The 17501-nt window shown below is 47.2% G+C and overlaps 1 protein-coding gene across 2 annotated transcripts; it reads right to left on the bottom strand.

The window, feature by feature from the left end:
* Positions 1 to 504: 504 nt before the first annotated feature.
* On the bottom strand, positions 505 to 12384 carry asb18 (ankyrin repeat and SOCS box containing 18). 2 transcript variants are annotated; one of them, XM_064311059.1, is made up of 5 exons: positions 11811 to 12384; positions 8301 to 8568; positions 3896 to 4415; positions 3461 to 3574; positions 505 to 2007 (listed from the first exon to the last, which is right to left on the bottom strand). In XM_064311059.1, the coding sequence occupies exons 1-5, from the start codon at positions 12127 to 12129 to the stop codon at positions 1822 to 1824; spliced, it is 1407 nt and encodes a 468-aa protein (XP_064167129.1). In that variant the 5' UTR covers positions 12130 to 12384; the 3' UTR covers positions 505 to 1821. The 2 variants fall into 2 exon arrangements, with proteins under 2 accessions (XP_064167129.1, XP_064167127.1); XM_064311057.1 differs by lacking the exon at positions 11811 to 12384 and adding an exon at positions 8973 to 9740.
* Between the last annotated feature and the right edge of the window lie 5117 nt (positions 12385 to 17501).

Below are 17501 nucleotides of genomic sequence, written 5' to 3'. Positions count from 1 at the left end.
ATAACCGAAGTAATAAATATGATTACTTCAAAGTTGTATGAGTTTTATGTGCGTTCCGCTGCCCTCCCACGCACCCACCCAAGTTACGGCCGTGACTTATATAAATATTTAGAATTGCAGCTGGACATTATAGTCCAAGTCTACATCAGTGCCTTTAACTCAAGCGATGGGTCTCCTGTCCTGTTACACCTCTGATTCACACCTTGGTTTTCCTCCGCAGGTCCAGAGAGGGATCCATATTAGCATTTTTGAGCGGCCGTACTGCACTGTGATCTTCTCCGCTGGCCCCGATCGTACATGCTGATTTCGGAGGGTGCCCGTGACAGGGTAGAGAGCTGTAAAGGCCTGGACTGGGAGCCCCTGGCTTTATAAAAAGCATCTTAAACAGGGCTTTGTAAATTACAGAGGATTTACAGTTCAGTTTATAATACCAGGGGCCACAGAGCAACAAGGTAAAACTACTTTATATATGTGCACACAAAACATACAGTTTTGGAGCTCATGAAAACTTCCAGAAGTACAATTCATACTTTATTTAATTTCAATAGAAAACATTATAGAATACAAAATACTAGATACACCCTTTTCCCCTTTTCCGGGATTTGTTTTATGAACAAAATATTGTGATTGTTTACATCCATCAGACAGGTGGATTATTACCTTAACATTGATCTCTGGTTTGCCAAAGGATTTGGTCTCAAAGTTGGTCTTTCTTTGGACAAGGGGTCATTTTAAATAATCACAATTTAGTTCACAAGGGTTTTGTGCACATAATCTAATCTAACAGGTACTGCAGAAGATGCCTGGTTTCAAACCAATAACTTTGAAGTATAGTTTAAAATCACCTTGTTTTTAAATGTATAACTTGGGGTGATTCATATTTATCAATTATTATATTCTTTTTCTGTGTCATATTCCCTTTACCTCCAACAGTTAAATGTCTTGTCATGAAGATTCATGACCTAAATATACATTCAAATGTCCCTGATTTGTCATCCTGGTGTAGACACAAAGTGGATTGATGAATGCCTCAATTAATTAAGCAACTTAAAGTTCATACAATGGTACAGGGACAGATTTCACCCATAACAGGGTCAAGATTTATTTAAGTGATTTTAAAATGGAGAAACCATCATTAATACTGAGGAACACTCAGCTTTTTTTCATGTGCAACCTATTAGGTCCATTTCCACATGGTTTTACTTGCCCATTATGTGTGAATCCCTTACATACATCTTGTTAAAAGCAATACAGCATCAATGAAAATGCTTTTTTAACACATGGAACATCAAAAGCAGCACTCCCATAAGAAAGAAAAAAATAAAATCCATTGCAAACATACAGAAACAGTAACAGTAATTAAAAACATCTATCTGCAAAACATCAAATGCAATAACGCCAGCACATTTCAATGTGTCAAACTTCAGCAGAAAACAAATAAGGAAAAAAGCCGTGACCACCGTATGAGCCGTCAGCATGGCGGGATCACATTGAATCCACAGTGCCCTCTGCAGGTGAAATAATGCAGCAACGGTGCCCTACGTCTGAAACTCCGCTTCCTGCCATTTCAAGTGGCCGTTTCCCATTTTGTCTGCGGTGATGACTGGGATGTCTGTGTTCACCACCGTGTTTCCCTGTTCATGGCTGGCTGATTTGCATCCTGCAGTAATGTGTTAATATTATTGAGACTAACTCACTTTAGTGTCTAATCTGTTCATTTCCAGGGAGAAAACTGGTGGCTGTGTTCCACTGTCCTCGAGGTGCGTGAGCGGGCGTCTGACGCAGGCGTCTTGGGAGCGAAGAGAGCGCGCTCCGGGCGCTCTAGCACAGGAAGCCCTCTGGATCCAGCAGGATGTAGCGCTGCAGGGATCTGGGGATGGGCAGGCGGGGCACCTGCAGGTGGCAGTCTTTCCCGAAGTGCTTCCGGAGGGCCGAGCGGCAGAAGTGCTGGAGGCAGCGCGGCCTGCACTCCAGGGCGAAGAGGGACTCGTAGAAGGTCTGGTGCATCTGGACAAAGGGACACGCCCGGTTTTACAGGTAGTTTTTTTTGACAGCGCAGTTTCTGACCGCGCTCTTGCTCACGATGGCAACCCCCTGTGTCTGAGTAGAGTGATGGCCAGCGTGACCTCTCCACCAAAACACTCCACGTCAGCTACCAGCTACACGTTTTTATCAAAGTGTGATACTGTCAGCCATTACTTTAACTGGTGGCTTATATGATTGTGGAAGGTAATCTAAAGGAAGCTACAGTACATGCAAGCATGAATATTGGAGTGCAGGATTTGTTACTTCTCTGTCAGAAGGAACAAATCCTGAGAAGAATTTATACGGAGGACATTTTGTGCTCTTAAAAAGAAAATCTCTTCCTGCCTTTAATGTACCTAACCAAAAACAGAATTTCAGACAGCTTCCAAATGTGGAGTTATATTGAACCATCGGTGGTTAGCTTATTCTTCTGCTGTACCAGCAGTGTATGGCAAAATGCATAGATCCACATATCAAAGGGATTGCAATGCCTTTGCAAACTATGGAGCCAGACTTAATATATGAAACACAGAACGCAACATTCACATAATAGTGCATGTTCATGAAGGAAACTCTCACATCCTTAAGCACTGGACACATTCAATTAGACCTCCAGACGACACTGACATGGACTCAGTCAGTCCAGACGTTCGTCACCGAGTCAGACAGTTTTACTCTACAGGTCCACAAATGTTTCAGACAAAGTAATTAGATCTGGTAAATGTTCCCTGCAAGCCTCACTAATGCCGATTTTAAAAGGCGGTTATTTGATAATGACATAATTAATGACTGTTACAACCGATGAGACTGAAATAGAAGGAAGGGGTCGGGAGGTGGAGTCACGTTGGATCCGCGCCGCTCCCTTTCCGAGCCGCCGCCTCACGCGTTAATCACGAGGAGTTCAACTGCAAAGTCGCTGCAATAAACTCCTCTGGCTGTCTGGGAGGTTTGGGACTTTGATCCCCGCCACGCGCGAGTCATGTGTGTCCCCGCCCTCCCCGCTCTTCGGAGCTTTGTTTTGGAGTGTAATGTGATAAGCGATCGCCCTCGTTCTCCCGGCACTGTGCCGTGAGGGCGTCGCCCAAGATTTATGCCATTTCCCCTGTGCCAAGGTTCCCGCTCTTGTGTGGTGGTGTCATGGACGTACAGTGGAACACTGCTTAGGTGTCTTAGTCGTGACTTTCCAGTTGTTTTTTTTGTCCTATGAATTAGTAGATTTAGATTTAGTGCTGCAGGTTTTGAATATATTTTCACTGTGTTTTGGTAAAGTAAAGTTGAAGCTTTGCCTTGTTTTACAGTGTTGAGGAGTTCCTGCTGTGTCTTGACACAGCATTGAGGTGTTCTGTGCTTCTGTCTTCTGCCTGAGAGGCAATGAGGAAGCGAGAGGGGCGGGCTGTTAGTCGCAGGAGGCGGAGTCAGTGTTTGTCTGGCCTACCTGTACAATCTCCTCTGGAATGGCGTCCAGCCACTTGTACGTGACAATGACTTGGGTGTACGAGTTGAACAAGGTCTCCACTGTTTTAGGAGCTGCAGCACAGGCTGTCAGAACCTGAAATAAACATCAGGCATTGAATGAAATCAAATTTCAATCAAAAACATGAATACGTGACAGGAATATTGTATTCAGATGTATTGAGCAGTGTGAATGTGAAGGGCTTCTAGTGGAAGAAGACTATAATACTGGTAAAAAAAACAAAACACTTTTCCCCCCATCTTTTTTATCTTATTATTTGGGTATTCTGAAGGTTTACTGGACTGGTACCTGGCATTGGTACCTGCTCGTCTCCAGATCTTACAGCCGAGCCCTTTTCAGGACAGGAGGCTACGCTGTTGCTAGGAGCCCTGTGGCCCTGTGGCGGTGGTGCCGTACCTTGAGCAGGGCCAGGGGCCACATCTTGATGGAGCCGTGGTTGAGCAGCGTCTGCACCACCAGGTGCGGCTGCAGCTGGGCCTTGATGACGGCGTTCTGCAGGGCGCCTGAGAGCGGCGTGCCGCCGTTGTAGTCCAGGGCGTTGACGTCGGCGCCATGCTCCAGCAGCAGCTCCACCAGGGGGCGCTGGACGTTGCGGGCGGCCTGGTGCAGGGGAGTGCGCCGCTCGCCGTCCGCCAGGTTGATGTTGGCGCCGTACGCGAGCAGCATGCGGCACAGCTGCAGGTAGCCGTCCTCCTGGCCCTCGTCCTGGTCCGCGGGGCCCTGGGCCCCCGCGCACGCCGCCCCCAGGGGGGTTACCCCTGAAGCGCTGCGGGCGTTGACGTCGGCCCCGTAGCGCAGGTACAGCTGAGCGTGGTGATGCAGGCCGTGGCGGGCAGCCACGTGCAGCGGGGTCTCCCCCTCGTCCTCGCTCGCCACGTCCACCCTGGCGCCGTGACGCACCAGTGCCTTGGCACACCTGCAGCGGGAGGGAGGGACACAGAAGGGGGAGGGGGTTAAATTAAAGCATTTGATTATTCCTGGCTTCTTGGGTCTGAACTGGTTGCCGCTTTTAGTTTTAAGATTTTAAAACATACCATCAAGACACTGTGTCTCTCCAAGAGCTGGGGACCACCGTAATACAGAATCGCCACCACTAAGTGATTAAAAGTCAGTAATTTGCTTGTGAAATTTACTGTTACTTTTACTACTCATTTAAAATTCATAGTGTGCCTTTGAATCTATGTACATGGTGTGGTTGTAAATCATTGCGCTAAGGCTTATGACTGTAGTACAACAATAAGACCGGTGTTTTTATCAGGAAACTTCACATGCTGCTATCACCAATTCCTTAGCCATTTGCACTAATTAAGATTATTTTTAATGCAGTCGAGCTGCCAGTTTTATTTTAATTACATTGGTCTCCATTTGCCTCAGTGTACAAGTTGACCAGTATTATAAAAAGACATTTTTAAGCAATTTGCCACACTGAGGTATTGCACAGAGTGCTGGCTCACATTTCACAAAGCATTCTATCACAAGCACTGGTAAAAACACATAGCTATGGTGGACAACGGTATAATTTCCTGATTAATTAGGCATTTTGTTCATTTCAAATTCATGGTAAAGATATTCTGTAAACATGAGCAGGTCCAGCAACAGGCAACCCGGACTGGAGCCTGACTCTGGGACAAATTCTGAACTGCACGCTGCTCTTTTTAAAAGTATTAGTAGATCATAATCCTTCACAGGCAAATCTCCTGTATGTTCTTGTGTCATTTACGCCCTGAGGGATGTAAGTATTGCTTTAGACTAATGGAGGTCACATACTATTGAATATATACTCTAATATGTGGCAGGGATTTTATATTAAGGTTACATTAATTAATGAACACATCCATTAACAATTAATTAATATATTATTTAAATGTTATTAACATTTAATTGCAGTACCTGTGCTAAAGTAGACATCATCCCCTACCACCCCCCCCCTACAAATAGCCCCAGGTCATATACTGTAAAATAAGTTAACAGGATAGGACAAACAGCTTATGAATATTCAGAAGCTGTTTATGTATAGTGAGTGGTCTGCACTGCAAACTAATTATGTTAATGGCTAAGAAATTATTATAATCATGTTTCATTAAAAGTTGATTAATGAGATCTAAATATAAAGTGTCCTATTACCAAAATATGAACCCCCATTGCTCCTGCTTTCTGATTATGGTTGTGCAGAATAAGATGCTGTCTTGGAAATTTGTCGTCATCATTGTCATCGTTGTTGGCGTTGTCGCCGTGGCCATTATCATTACCGTCAATAGCACTTAAGGAGTGGGTTCAGCCCCTCGCTTCACATGAATGTGACGGATATTAGTTCCCTGTGTCCCGTGGCTGAGCGCGCTGCTTGATGTCAGTCCTGTAATGGCTGGTGTACGGGCAGAATCTGGGGACGGCCGCTGTGAGAGCCGGGCTCTTTGATTCCAGCGCCCGTCTGACGTCTCTCTTTCGCGCTCTGTTCTCCAGCGTCCTTTTGTGGGGAAATTAAACGGAGCTGGGATGAATGGCGTCAGATCGGTGAGCCGTAATTAGGCCTGCCCCACCGGGTTGGGTCAGCGCTCTTAATGAAGAGTGTGAAGCAGAAAGGAAAGGAGAAAGCCGCGCGGCGGGTGCTGGGGGAGCCTTGAACTCGTCGATGAGAGCGCCAGCGGCGCCGTTAACCCGCAGACAGACCGCTGTTTGAGAAAGCGGCCCCAGCTCCCCCCCCCCCCCGTGCCGCGAATCTAGCATCATTAGAGCGGCGCTTCGCAGCTTCGCCTTGTCGACGAGCTAATGAGCTCGGCCCCCTCGTCCGTCACGCCGTGATCAGAGGAAGAATCCGCTCGCCCCGTCCCCGCCGACGTGTGGAAGTGCGCGCCGGGGTGCCCGGGAGAATTGGACGTTTTGCCGCGAAGCGAAGATCACAGCGCGGTTTTGCCAGCCAGTCTTCCTCGCTCTGCGGTTTGCTTTCCCTCTCACACTGCTTCCGCCGTCTGTACGCGACGAATGTTTCATTAGCCGAGCAAATTGAACGATCCGCACTCATTTGATGCAATTACGTGGCCTGTGCCACCTCTTGTTTATCCCTTGTCTTTTGGCTCCTCCAAATCCCGCAGTCCCATGTCACTTTCCAAGCGCAGGCACTGAAGCGTGAGGTTGTAACGCGTGCTTCTGTGTTGCGCCTACCGAAGCTCACTGTAGCAGTTCTATAGACGTCGCTGTCATTTAAGCAGTTTGACTGGACGACTGTCCAACTTGCTGAACGATGATCATTCAGACACGTCGAAAGAATGTTCCTGAAAACCATTTCTCAAAAAGATCAGTTGTAGATATAGGTGTATAAGTCACGCGTAATTTAAAGGCAGTTCCACATTCAGACGGAAAGTATACATAGGCCACGATTATGAAAACATAAATTTATTTTGGCATTGTATAAATGGTCTAGTACAGAAGGTGTGAAAAATCAATGTTTCCGTGCGACATTTCAGCATTAGGGATAGTCATTTCACTTTCCATGTTTTCAGCTAATTGGTTTCAGTTAAGCTTAACTTAAATTAAAGACTGCATGCAAGGGCTTCATATTTCAACCATGCACTTTTCACTGTCAAGGACAGTGCAGACTTTTGAAAGTGTGACCGTTTGAACCATTTCATAACTGTGAAAATGCTGTCCACGCAGTCATATCGAAAGGTAATATGCCGTCAGTCCTGCTATAAAGAGCATGAAGTATGGATGCAAAGGGCTGTCTGGCTGGAGAACCACGCTTAAATGAGCAGTATGCAAGTTTGGAGAAATTAAAAAGAGAGAGCTAGATTTAGGGGAAAAAAATATTCCACCCCCGCCCTTCAGCTCTCCCTCCAAAGCCCCTCCCTCTAAACGTATGCTGCCTGATATTTGAGTACTGGTGAGAGAGGACGTAGAGCGTTGAAAAGTAGGGAGAGGAGTGCAGTGCATCCTGTGTCATTCATAGAAAAGAGAACACGTAATGTCTTCATAATGAACGTAAACATTGAACATACCAATGGTAATTTACAGCTATGGGTTATAGCAAGCATAACATTATTGGAAAAAATGATGCAGAATTGCTGGCTAGGTAGTGATCAGAATTTTTTCTTAGAGCTTTTAATTTATTGATATCTGTCAGGATGTGAAGGAAATTCAACCAAATATGAACAAAAGTGTTCTAAGACAAACTTACATACGGCACCATTAACTGGACAATGGAATCAGGCTCGAATGTGAAGGGAGGGCTCTGTGATCTCACCCTTGAGCGAATCACATGGCCTGACTTGCCAGTAAATGCCCTGCTGGATTAAGGGTACTTTGCAAATCAAAGCAATGTAAGGCAGATCAGCACATCTGCTGAGCAAATACAAAAATAAGCAAACGTGCCACCAGCAGCTGGCTGCTATTTTAAATGTATGCTTCATCTTTCCTTGCACTGTGCTGTAATAAGAGATGGGAGGTGCGCCGGCTTGTGATGTAAGGTTTCATTAACATTGCTTTGAGACGTTTCTCCATTAAATCGATGACTCAGCATCGTTCCGTTACGTAAGCCAGCTTGGTAAGCTCATCTGTAAGTCTGGTAAAGACCATATGAAGGGTAGGGGAGGGGAGTGCGATGTGAGAGGGTTAGAAACAGGGGACACCAGGACGTCAGCTTTGAGAGAGCAGACCATGGCGGTGAATGAGATGCCAGGTTCCTGAATAGAGGGGGCTGTACTGAACGAGATGTTGGGCATATGTATGAATGAATGTAGGTAACCGCAGCAAACAGGGTGTCGGGTCTGAGGGGGACGTGACTGAGGAAGGCGAAGGGGGAGCTGACCGGAGGGACTGGGGCGTCCTGCAGAGGTGGAGGGGTGTGTAGCCGTCCTCGCTCGGCAGGCCGGCGCTGGCCCCGCGCTCCAGCAGCAGCTCGACGCAGTCGGTGTTGTCGTTCTCGCAGGCCTCGTGCAGGGCGGTCTTGCCCCCTGCGGTGAGGTTGGGCCGGGCGCCGTGCTCCAGCAGGTAGCGCAGGCACTCTGTGTACCCCTGGGCTGCCGCAATGCAGAGGGGACTGGTCAGCTCCCGTTTGTACTCCAGTGACCACAGACCTGCAACCACAGGGAGGGGAGGCACAGTGTCAGAACTACATTTCCCAGCATCCTCCTTTTTAAAATCACTGACATGGAAGAATTGTTTTCAAAATAATAACACCAGACGAATGCGCGCGGTTCACTCCACAGGGGCGTTTAAGAGAATCCTTCTGATATCATGTTTGCAGCCAACAGTGCACACACACTGGTTAATGACATGGGGACCACTGCCTGCCATGAGCAGTAACAGAAGCTTTAAATGATTGTCCTCCAGAATTGCTCTCAGGGATTCTGGAGCTGAAGCAAGGGGGGGGGGGCAGGGACAGGGACAGGGGCAGGGGCAGGGGCGGGGGGGGGGGTTGAAATTAATGCTGGAACGCTCTCCCTCTCTCGCTCTCAGGAGGACGTGTCCTGGGCCTTACCTGAGTGCCCAAAATTGCCTGCTGTTCTGGAGCGCCACTCTAACTCCTCGTGGCCGATGTCGTACAGCACGTCCACATCCACGTAGTTCCTCTTCAGCAGCGTCCTCAGCTCCTGGGCGTCCCCCGTCAGGACGGACCAGTACAGCTTCACAGCACGGATGTCCCTCGTCTTCCCCTGCCACTGCTCATCTCCCTTGGCCCCCTCTCCCGCCGCGGGGCCCCGATCCGCCAGTCGCCCCCGGCAGTCATCCAGCCTGACAGTGGAGCACAGGTCCTCCAAGCGCAAGGTCCTGAACATGGCCTGCCTCTGCCTGCACCTCTGATCCATCCACAGGACTGCGCGTGTGCTCGTCTCCTCCCGCCACGCGGAATGTGGTTATATAGGCCTCTGTTTGAATTCCCCCCTCCTGAAGTTCCACCCCCAAAAATCAAACCCTCTGGCTCATTGTTTGACTATTAATAACTCATTGTTCTCTGTGTTTTATATATAGCCTTTGTTTGTTGGGCTGAACGCTCCTGGCTTTGAACTGCATTTGAGATATGGGGTTGATCTCTTGGGTCCTGCTGGTTTGTGGGTGTTGATAGATGATTTGATGGTTGGGGGGGGGGGGGAGCGGTTGGGGATTGTGGGCTTTGCGGTAGGAATGTTGGCATAAGGTGGTCGGTACATTATTTATTTGCTTGCCAGATTCCCTTGTTCTGAGCAACTTGCATAGCTTGCATTTTGACACGTTATCCCTGGACACAGCTGGACCTCCACTGAATTCAGGTTAAATGGTAAATGGCTTTTATCCAAAGCGCTTTACAATTGATGCCTCTCATTCGCCAGAGCAGTTAGGGGTTAGGTGTCTTGCTCAAGGACACTTCGACATGCCCAGGGTGGGGTTTGAACCGGCAACCCTCCGACTGCCAGACAATCGGTCTTACCTCCTGAGCTATGTCGCCCCGTTAAGTACCTGGTTCCAGGACACATATACCCCACCCTGTGATTCAAACCTGCAGCCCTTTTTTTTCTGACCGAACACCCCCCCCCTTGGTGATTGCAGCTGTTGGTGAGACCTGACCCAAAGGGCTAATCCAGCGTGGCATGGCTTTAGAGCATGTTGAGAAGGGCAGCCAATGAGGGGAGGGAACGGGTGTCCAATCAGAGATTTGATGGGAGGTGATCATAAGTCAAACAGCAGTCCTGAATACCATGTGATCCACCCCCTCCCCCCTCCACTCTCAGTTATCTGCCAAAGTAACCCTGTTACGCTGCTATGTGTATAATTCACTTTCCAAGAAGTTCAGAGGGTGACCTAATTGAATATTTTCCATAGTTTCCTGTCTAGCACTGCTCAGCTCACATGTCAGCCTCTGGTTGTTATTGTCAAAACAAAACTGCACTATCCCAGGCCAGCTTTCCCTCTCCTTCCTAAGAAGGACTGTTGCAAGATTTTTTTAAAGCATGGGTTTTGCATCAATTGGCAGCAATGGGCCAAAACTGCAGGACCGCATTGTTTTTCACGGTTAATGGTTTGATTTATTTCAGAGTTTTATAACAGTTGGATTACTCGGTTCAAGTGCATGAACTTCTTTTGACTACACCATTATAGCTGAAGGACATAATCTGTGCCACCTATAATTCCTGAGAGTTCTTTGCGAGCCGCAACGAACCATGTGATTGGCCAACCGGAGATACTTCTATAATAACGGAATAATGCCGGGCTTGGCTATTGTTCACGACTGCACCAATAAAAAAAGAATAAATAAACCCCCCCAGGAAAGATGGAAATAAAGTTCTGAAGCCAGGGCAAGTGGGGAGAGAGAAAGCACACCCTGCCATGGCTCTAATCCTGGATTATCACACAGTGTGGCTCTTCCTGTGGGATTAGTTCAGACCAGTCCCGCGTGCAGATGTTTCTGAAGGACGGCGTGTAGCACAGTGGGTAACTGGGCTTGTAACCGAAAGGTGGCAGGTTCGATTCCCGGGTAAGGACACTGCCGTTGTATGCTTGAGCAAGGTACTTAACCGAAATTGCTTCAGTATATATCCAGCTGTATAAATGGATACAATGTAAAATTCTATGTAAAAGTTGTGTAAGTCGCTCTGGATAAGAGCGTCTGCTAAATGCCTGTAATGTAATGTAATGAAGAAACGGCACCATTGCCAGCTTCTAAGAGGTTGGCGGAGTCATTCTCTCCAGAACGATCTGATAGGTCTGGTGTGATGTTCTGGTATTAGAATATTTACAAAGCGATGGATTTTAGGAGACAATGGGCTGAGAGCAATGTGGCGGATCCCAGTGAAGCGGATTCCAGAACAGGCTGGGCAAAAGGCATCCACCAATTGTTACACGCCCTTTAATGCCTGGGAGCTTAGACACATGCACTTTGTGTTCTCCACAGAGAATGGAGATAAGGGTCCCATTACATAAGGAACACATCAGATACAATGATGTGCATAAAGCACACAGTATAAAAATCATGTAAATCGATCTTGTTACAACCTGGGCAGAAATATAGATGTTAACATGCAAGGTGAAAATGAAGGCAATTGATAATTAGGCCAAAGTTTTTTTTATAACCATTTGTCCATTTGTTGGTGTATAAATTTCTTTTTCCACCTACAAATGGTTAGAAAAAAACATTGGCTTGATTTTCAATAGGCTTAACACCTTGCGTGTTAACATTTATACATAGGTCTGAGTAGGTTACAATGGGTAGATTAAAATGATCCAGCCCAGAACCCACAGAATTAGATGTGTTATGGGGACCCCCGCCCCCTCTCCAAACTCCAACCCCAAACCCTCCCCCCCTGTCCGACCTGACGCCGCGACCCGCACACAAAAACCGTACCCCACTTCTGGGAGGTCCACTGCAGCTCATCGCTCTGGAACTCCAGCACCCTGTTGAGCGACTCGTAGTCGGAGAAGCCGTCCTGCAGGTCCTTCCAGTGCTGGCTCAGCAGGGCGTCCAGCGTGGGGGGGCAGGGGAAGGCCATGCCGGGCTGCCTGAGGCTGCTCCTGCGCAGGCTGGTCCTCTGGTGGGGCTCTGCTGTCTCCTTCCCTGCTTTCTGGGTGGAGCAGCGCCCGCCCACGCCCCCGTCCCAGTCCTTGCCGCCGCTCGGAGGGGCAGGGGGGCGGGGGGCGATCGCGCGGCCCTTTCGCGACAGCATCGCTGGAATGGCTTGACCGAGCGGGACGGCGGTGGTCCTGGCAGCTGGCGGATGGCCTTTGCTCCAGGTGGCGTCAGGGACTTACCTGCCCCTCTGCTCACAACAGGGGATATTTATGCCCTCTGTTTGTCTGTTGTCCAAATTATTTATAGGCTGGCGCTGGCAGGGTGGGTGGAATGCCCGCTGGACGCCCCTACTTCAAATCACAAGACTGGTTAACTCAACAGAGGGGAGCTAAAATGTATTGTTACAAAATACAAAAAACCTCCCAGATCTCAATGTATATATTCTGTACTCTGTCTATATCTATACTATCTAACTGTAATCAAACTGGACAAGGTTTTAGACCAGACAAAAAAATAGATGAGTAAACTGTATTACATGTTTACTCATCACCTCCCACCGCCCAACTGCTCCTGGGTCTGTGTGTCAGGGTGTGGAAAGGGTCACAGGGTTAGTAAACAGGCAGAGCACAGACCTGCCTAAAATACATTCCCTGTGATATCACCACTGTAGACCACAGTGAGCAGACGTGAGGCTAACAATGGGTGACAGCGTTGTTGCATTGAGTAATGTGACTGACCACACGGTCGCTCAGCTACCCTCGCTGACATCCCAAATGGCACTTAACATTCCCACGTATCTACTTACAGCGGCGATAAATACCTGTCATTAAACAGCACCGCCAGGACGATGAGGTCAAAAGATAAAGAAAACCAGAACGATCTAGAACTTCCACTGTATGGAACAATGAAAAGATCTAGAATTTCCACTGTGCAGAAAATCCAAAAGGGTCTCTAACAGGACTGCCCAACACTGTTCCTAGAGAGCTACTGTCCTACAAGTTAAAAAAAACATACCTAATTCAACAGCTAAAGATTGCATTGAGCTGCTAATTTGTAGAATCAGATGTGCCAAATTAGGGTTGAAATGAAAACCTTCAGGAAGTTAGATCTCCAGGATTATGATCACATTAAAGAAGTATTGGTCTAGAGATGGTCTGGACCGGACCATCACTGGCAGGTCAACAGATCTCTGAGCATAACAACTATGTTAATTTTTATTTAGCTCTTTAACACACACACACACACACACACACATACACACACTCTCTCTCTCTCTCTCTCTATACTGTACACACACACACACACACACCAGAGGTATGCAATGACTGTCTTTTTGGTGTTCATATAGACCATATTATATACAAAAAGATATGTGTTCTGATAAAAAAAAATTCCATCAATCTCAACTCTACCTTCTCAACAGCATCCATTTTGCTTTCTCATCGATGTCTGACCCTCGGGGACAAACTGTTTTTTCTCATGCCTGTAAATCACCGGACAAGTCCAACTCCTCCTGAAAGAGCACCTGTGTGTGTTTGCCCTGTGTCCTTCAGTTTCCCAGGCCAAAGAAAATTGCTTGGTCCCAGGCTAAGTTGTATCAAACTGGAAGGCCAGGACTTACATTCAATAAACTGCCAATTTAGACCTTGGGAGAAAGGGTATACTCTTTAGCCAATCAATGACTAAAATTGAATCACTTCAGTGTGGAAGCACAACGACAGCTAGCAGAGGCTGCAGCCCTTTGGGACCTGCAGCAGTACTGCAGTCACATTCATTCAACAATGCCTGGATTTGAGCACAGCATGTTAATAAAGAGCAAGAGCTACCTGATGTCTTTTTGGGAATTATGCCATCTAGATGAGAAGCAGAACCAAGAAAAGGATCCTTAGCTTACAAACTTTATCCCACCGATAATGGGTGGAGCTGTCAAATCAGCAAAGCGAGCATCTGCACATCCGACAATCCAATATACAGTGTGATAAGGTGTTTATTTTGTTTGGAGCTATCAAATGGATAGGAAGATCAAGAAGATTCACGCTTATGACGAGATGCATAAAAAAATAAAAACCATGTAATGTTCACTTCTGCCAGATTCATGGCCAATGAATGTTGTTGATCATGCAGAATCCAGCAGAAAGGATTGCATCTCTGTGTAAATTTAATGCGCATTCTCAGATCTCCCATTAAAAAACGATTATGCAAACAATTTGTGGTAGAAGCTGGTCAACTACAATCAATCAACTACAGTCAATATCATTTGCAGGCATACCGGACAAAATATCGACCCAGAAGGATCTATATCAGCATTTCATCATGAGCAGAGGGCACAGTGTGCAGCTTTAGTCTGTTCAAACCCAACTTTTATTCATGTAACTGTCATTAAGTTAGTATGTCCATGTGACATTTCAATGTCCGTGTGTCTTTTCACTAACAGATGTGCACATCAATTTTAGGTTTAGCACTTCTTGCCATCGCACACAGTGAGTGCTCTGCTCTGAACTGCGAGAAGCCACGCCCCTTTGCTGGAGCCAATCAGGCGGGGACTTAACGACTCATCCATGTTCACCCTGCTAGAAATGACACACCAGCTGAACGCTGCTGCAGGGCTCGGGCCCTGCCGAATTCCCCATCTGTTTCTCCATCTGCTTCGCCCTCAAATGAGGCTCTCTGCTCAGCCGGCGTTCAGCCGCGGAGCAACGGAGGGATCGAGCGATTCGTGGGAAAGATCGCCATGGCGAGGGATCGCCTGGGGAACTCACCCATCAGCACGGCTGGCGGGAGCTGGACTGAGGGGTCCTTCAGCCAGTCGTCGTTCGACAGCTCGATCGTGGCGTCGGGGTTCCCCCCCGTCGCCGCCGTGGCCCTGAGGAGCGCGTCCGCTTTCCGGCGGTCGCCCGTCGCCATCGCCCCCTTCAGCTGCCCGACGAAGTCGGAGCCCACCGGGTGATCGGGCGTGACCTCAGCGCTCATCCTGCCGTGGCCGGGGGTGCGCGTCGATGCCGCTTGAGGAGGCAGAGATGCATGTGCAAACTCAGGAGGTTAGCTCCTCGAGTTTTCAAGCCTGTATAGGCAAACTTTGTGATAAAAACATCCCCCTGGAGCTCCTGCAGTGTTTTCCTGCCCTCTATTTGGCTAAAGATAGAACATCCTGGGCCTGATACAGATCATGTTACTTGGCAACACACAGCCAAAATGTATTTCAGATCTGTAGTCACACATTAGCCCCTGATACCAGCCTGCCAACTGGCTATTTCAAATGCAAAAATCCTTCACTTGCCATTAATGCAATCAGATTTCCAGTACTTACCTGTCCTCATCATCACTTTTTTGTCAGTCTTGCCAGCAGAACAAAGGTTTATGACCTCCTGACAGTTTGTGTGAATACAGAAGTTACTATCAGTACGTGGGAAACTATCACGTCTCATTTTAAAGTTCATGCTGCTATAAAATTACCCTCAGGAACCCTACCAAATATTTTCAGACAAGTTGAAGAAACTTTTCTCTCTTGACCACAGCAAACCTGTCCTCAGCTGACAAACAAGCCAGCTGTTCCTTTGAAACATGTAATGACTAAAGTGGGACTGTCGGACTCGCAGTTTTTCCAACGCGACGCCCTAATGACCTGGGTTTGTCCCCGAGGGATTCCTGGGCGGCGTAGGAAGAAAGGGAACGTGCGGAGGAAGCTATGTGGATAATTACCAGAGCTTCTGGTTTGGGGAGCTGTTAAAAGAAATAGACACAGCTAAGTTAACCCTGACCCACCCCTTGCTCATGAACACAGCCAGACCTCTGATTTACACATTCCCCTCTGGAGTGTTTGACCTTCAGCGCCTGGTCACCAATTAGCCCGGTCCAACACAGCGTAAATGAGGGGGGAGAACATCTGTACTTTAATGGGGCCTTCACCTGGTACCACGTTCCTCCCCCCCCGATGACTGTCGGGTCCGTCCTGCCCGCCGTGGGATCACGGTCCAGTCAATGGGATTAAAAAATTCTAAAGATGTTACCAAACATTTCGTTGTTTTCTTTTTATTGCCTTGGATGAAGGTCTTTTTTCCATGTTAACCTTGAGAAGAAGTGTGCTGCAGCTCTCTTTAATACATGTTAATGATAGCAGCTATGATACGTGCACGCTCTGGCTGTTTTGGATTCTCAATGTTCATTCTCAATGTACTATTTCTGCCCCTGCAGGTGATTCTAACCTGGGCCTGGTGCCATTTAAAAAATAAGCAACAATGGGCAAAGCACTCAAAACACATACAAGGGCTTTGAAGTTTTGAAGTTACCAGTAAATGCATGTGTTTGTGTCATTTATTGTTTGTGTCATCTACTTACTGTGTAAGGTAGCCTTGTTTTGTTAAAAAAGCCGATTTGCTAGTTAGCTTGCTCACCCCAATATGAAAAAAACTGTGTAGATTGACCTTTAGTTACATTTAGTTATTGAGGTAGTATTCCAAATATTCTAAAGATTGTGCTCTCATTGTGAAGGGATTGTGTGACCTGCGGTGATGCAGCCCAATGTGAGATCTTTTCATGGGAGCCCAAAGAGCACTGATGGAGGAGGACCTCTCCTTTCATGTTAGCATTCTGAAACCTTTTTCACTATGCTATAAATTGTCCATTTACACATTTGTCATCACCATAAAGGAATATGAATGTGCTGTCATCCTTGCATGAATTACAACAGCGAAAGGCTAATTAACCAGCTTGATCATTTATGTGAGGACTCAAGAGCGACTCACCTTGACTTTTGTCTTTGTAATCTTGTCCCCAAATCAGTCCGTGTGCCGCATTTCATTTGTGATGGCCACAATCGCATCATGGACAGCAGTGGGTAGCACTGTTGCCTCACTGCAAGAAGGTCCTTGGTTTGAATCCCAGCCAGAGCTTTTCTGTGTGGAGTTTGCATGTTCTCCCCATGTTTGTTATCGGGTTTCCTCAGGGTACTCCGGTTTCCTCCCACAGTCCAAAGACATGCAGGTTAGACTAATTTGAGAGACTCCAAATTGATTCTAAAGTAATGAGTGCGTGTAATTTAATGGCGTGTGAGCCCTGCGATAGATTGGCGAGCTGTCCAGGGTGTATTCCTCCCTCTCACCCAATGCATGCTGGGATAGGCTCCAGCACCATTCATATATTTATATAATACATTATAGCATATGTATTCAACATGTATTTATTGGCGTGTCTTCAAAAAAGAAGTTCAGGGTACACAGACCTTGTGGTGAGTGACAAACTGCTGGTTCTTCTTTCCATAATATATCACACACCCCCCTCTCAAACATACACGCACACACACAGGCACACACCCCTCGTTTATTCCAGAAGCTGCTGCCAGCACCTGCTGCTGTCCATCTCCCCCGTGTCATTACTGCATTTTCCCACACTGTCCCCTACATCCCACCAACGAGCCCTGAAGCTGTCCAACCCTGGGCCTGCATCTGACATCTGGCAGGGATGGGAAAAATACGCCAAAATGTATCTTGTTAGAAAATGTAAAATACTTCCCAAAAATGTATTTCTAAA

Source organism: Anguilla rostrata, chromosome 15 (assembly GCF_018555375.3).
Source record: "Anguilla rostrata isolate EN2019 chromosome 15, ASM1855537v3, whole genome shotgun sequence".
Classification (NCBI taxonomy): domain Eukaryota; kingdom Metazoa; phylum Chordata; class Actinopteri; order Anguilliformes; family Anguillidae; genus Anguilla; species Anguilla rostrata.
This window is presented reverse-complemented; position numbering and strand designations above follow the sequence as displayed.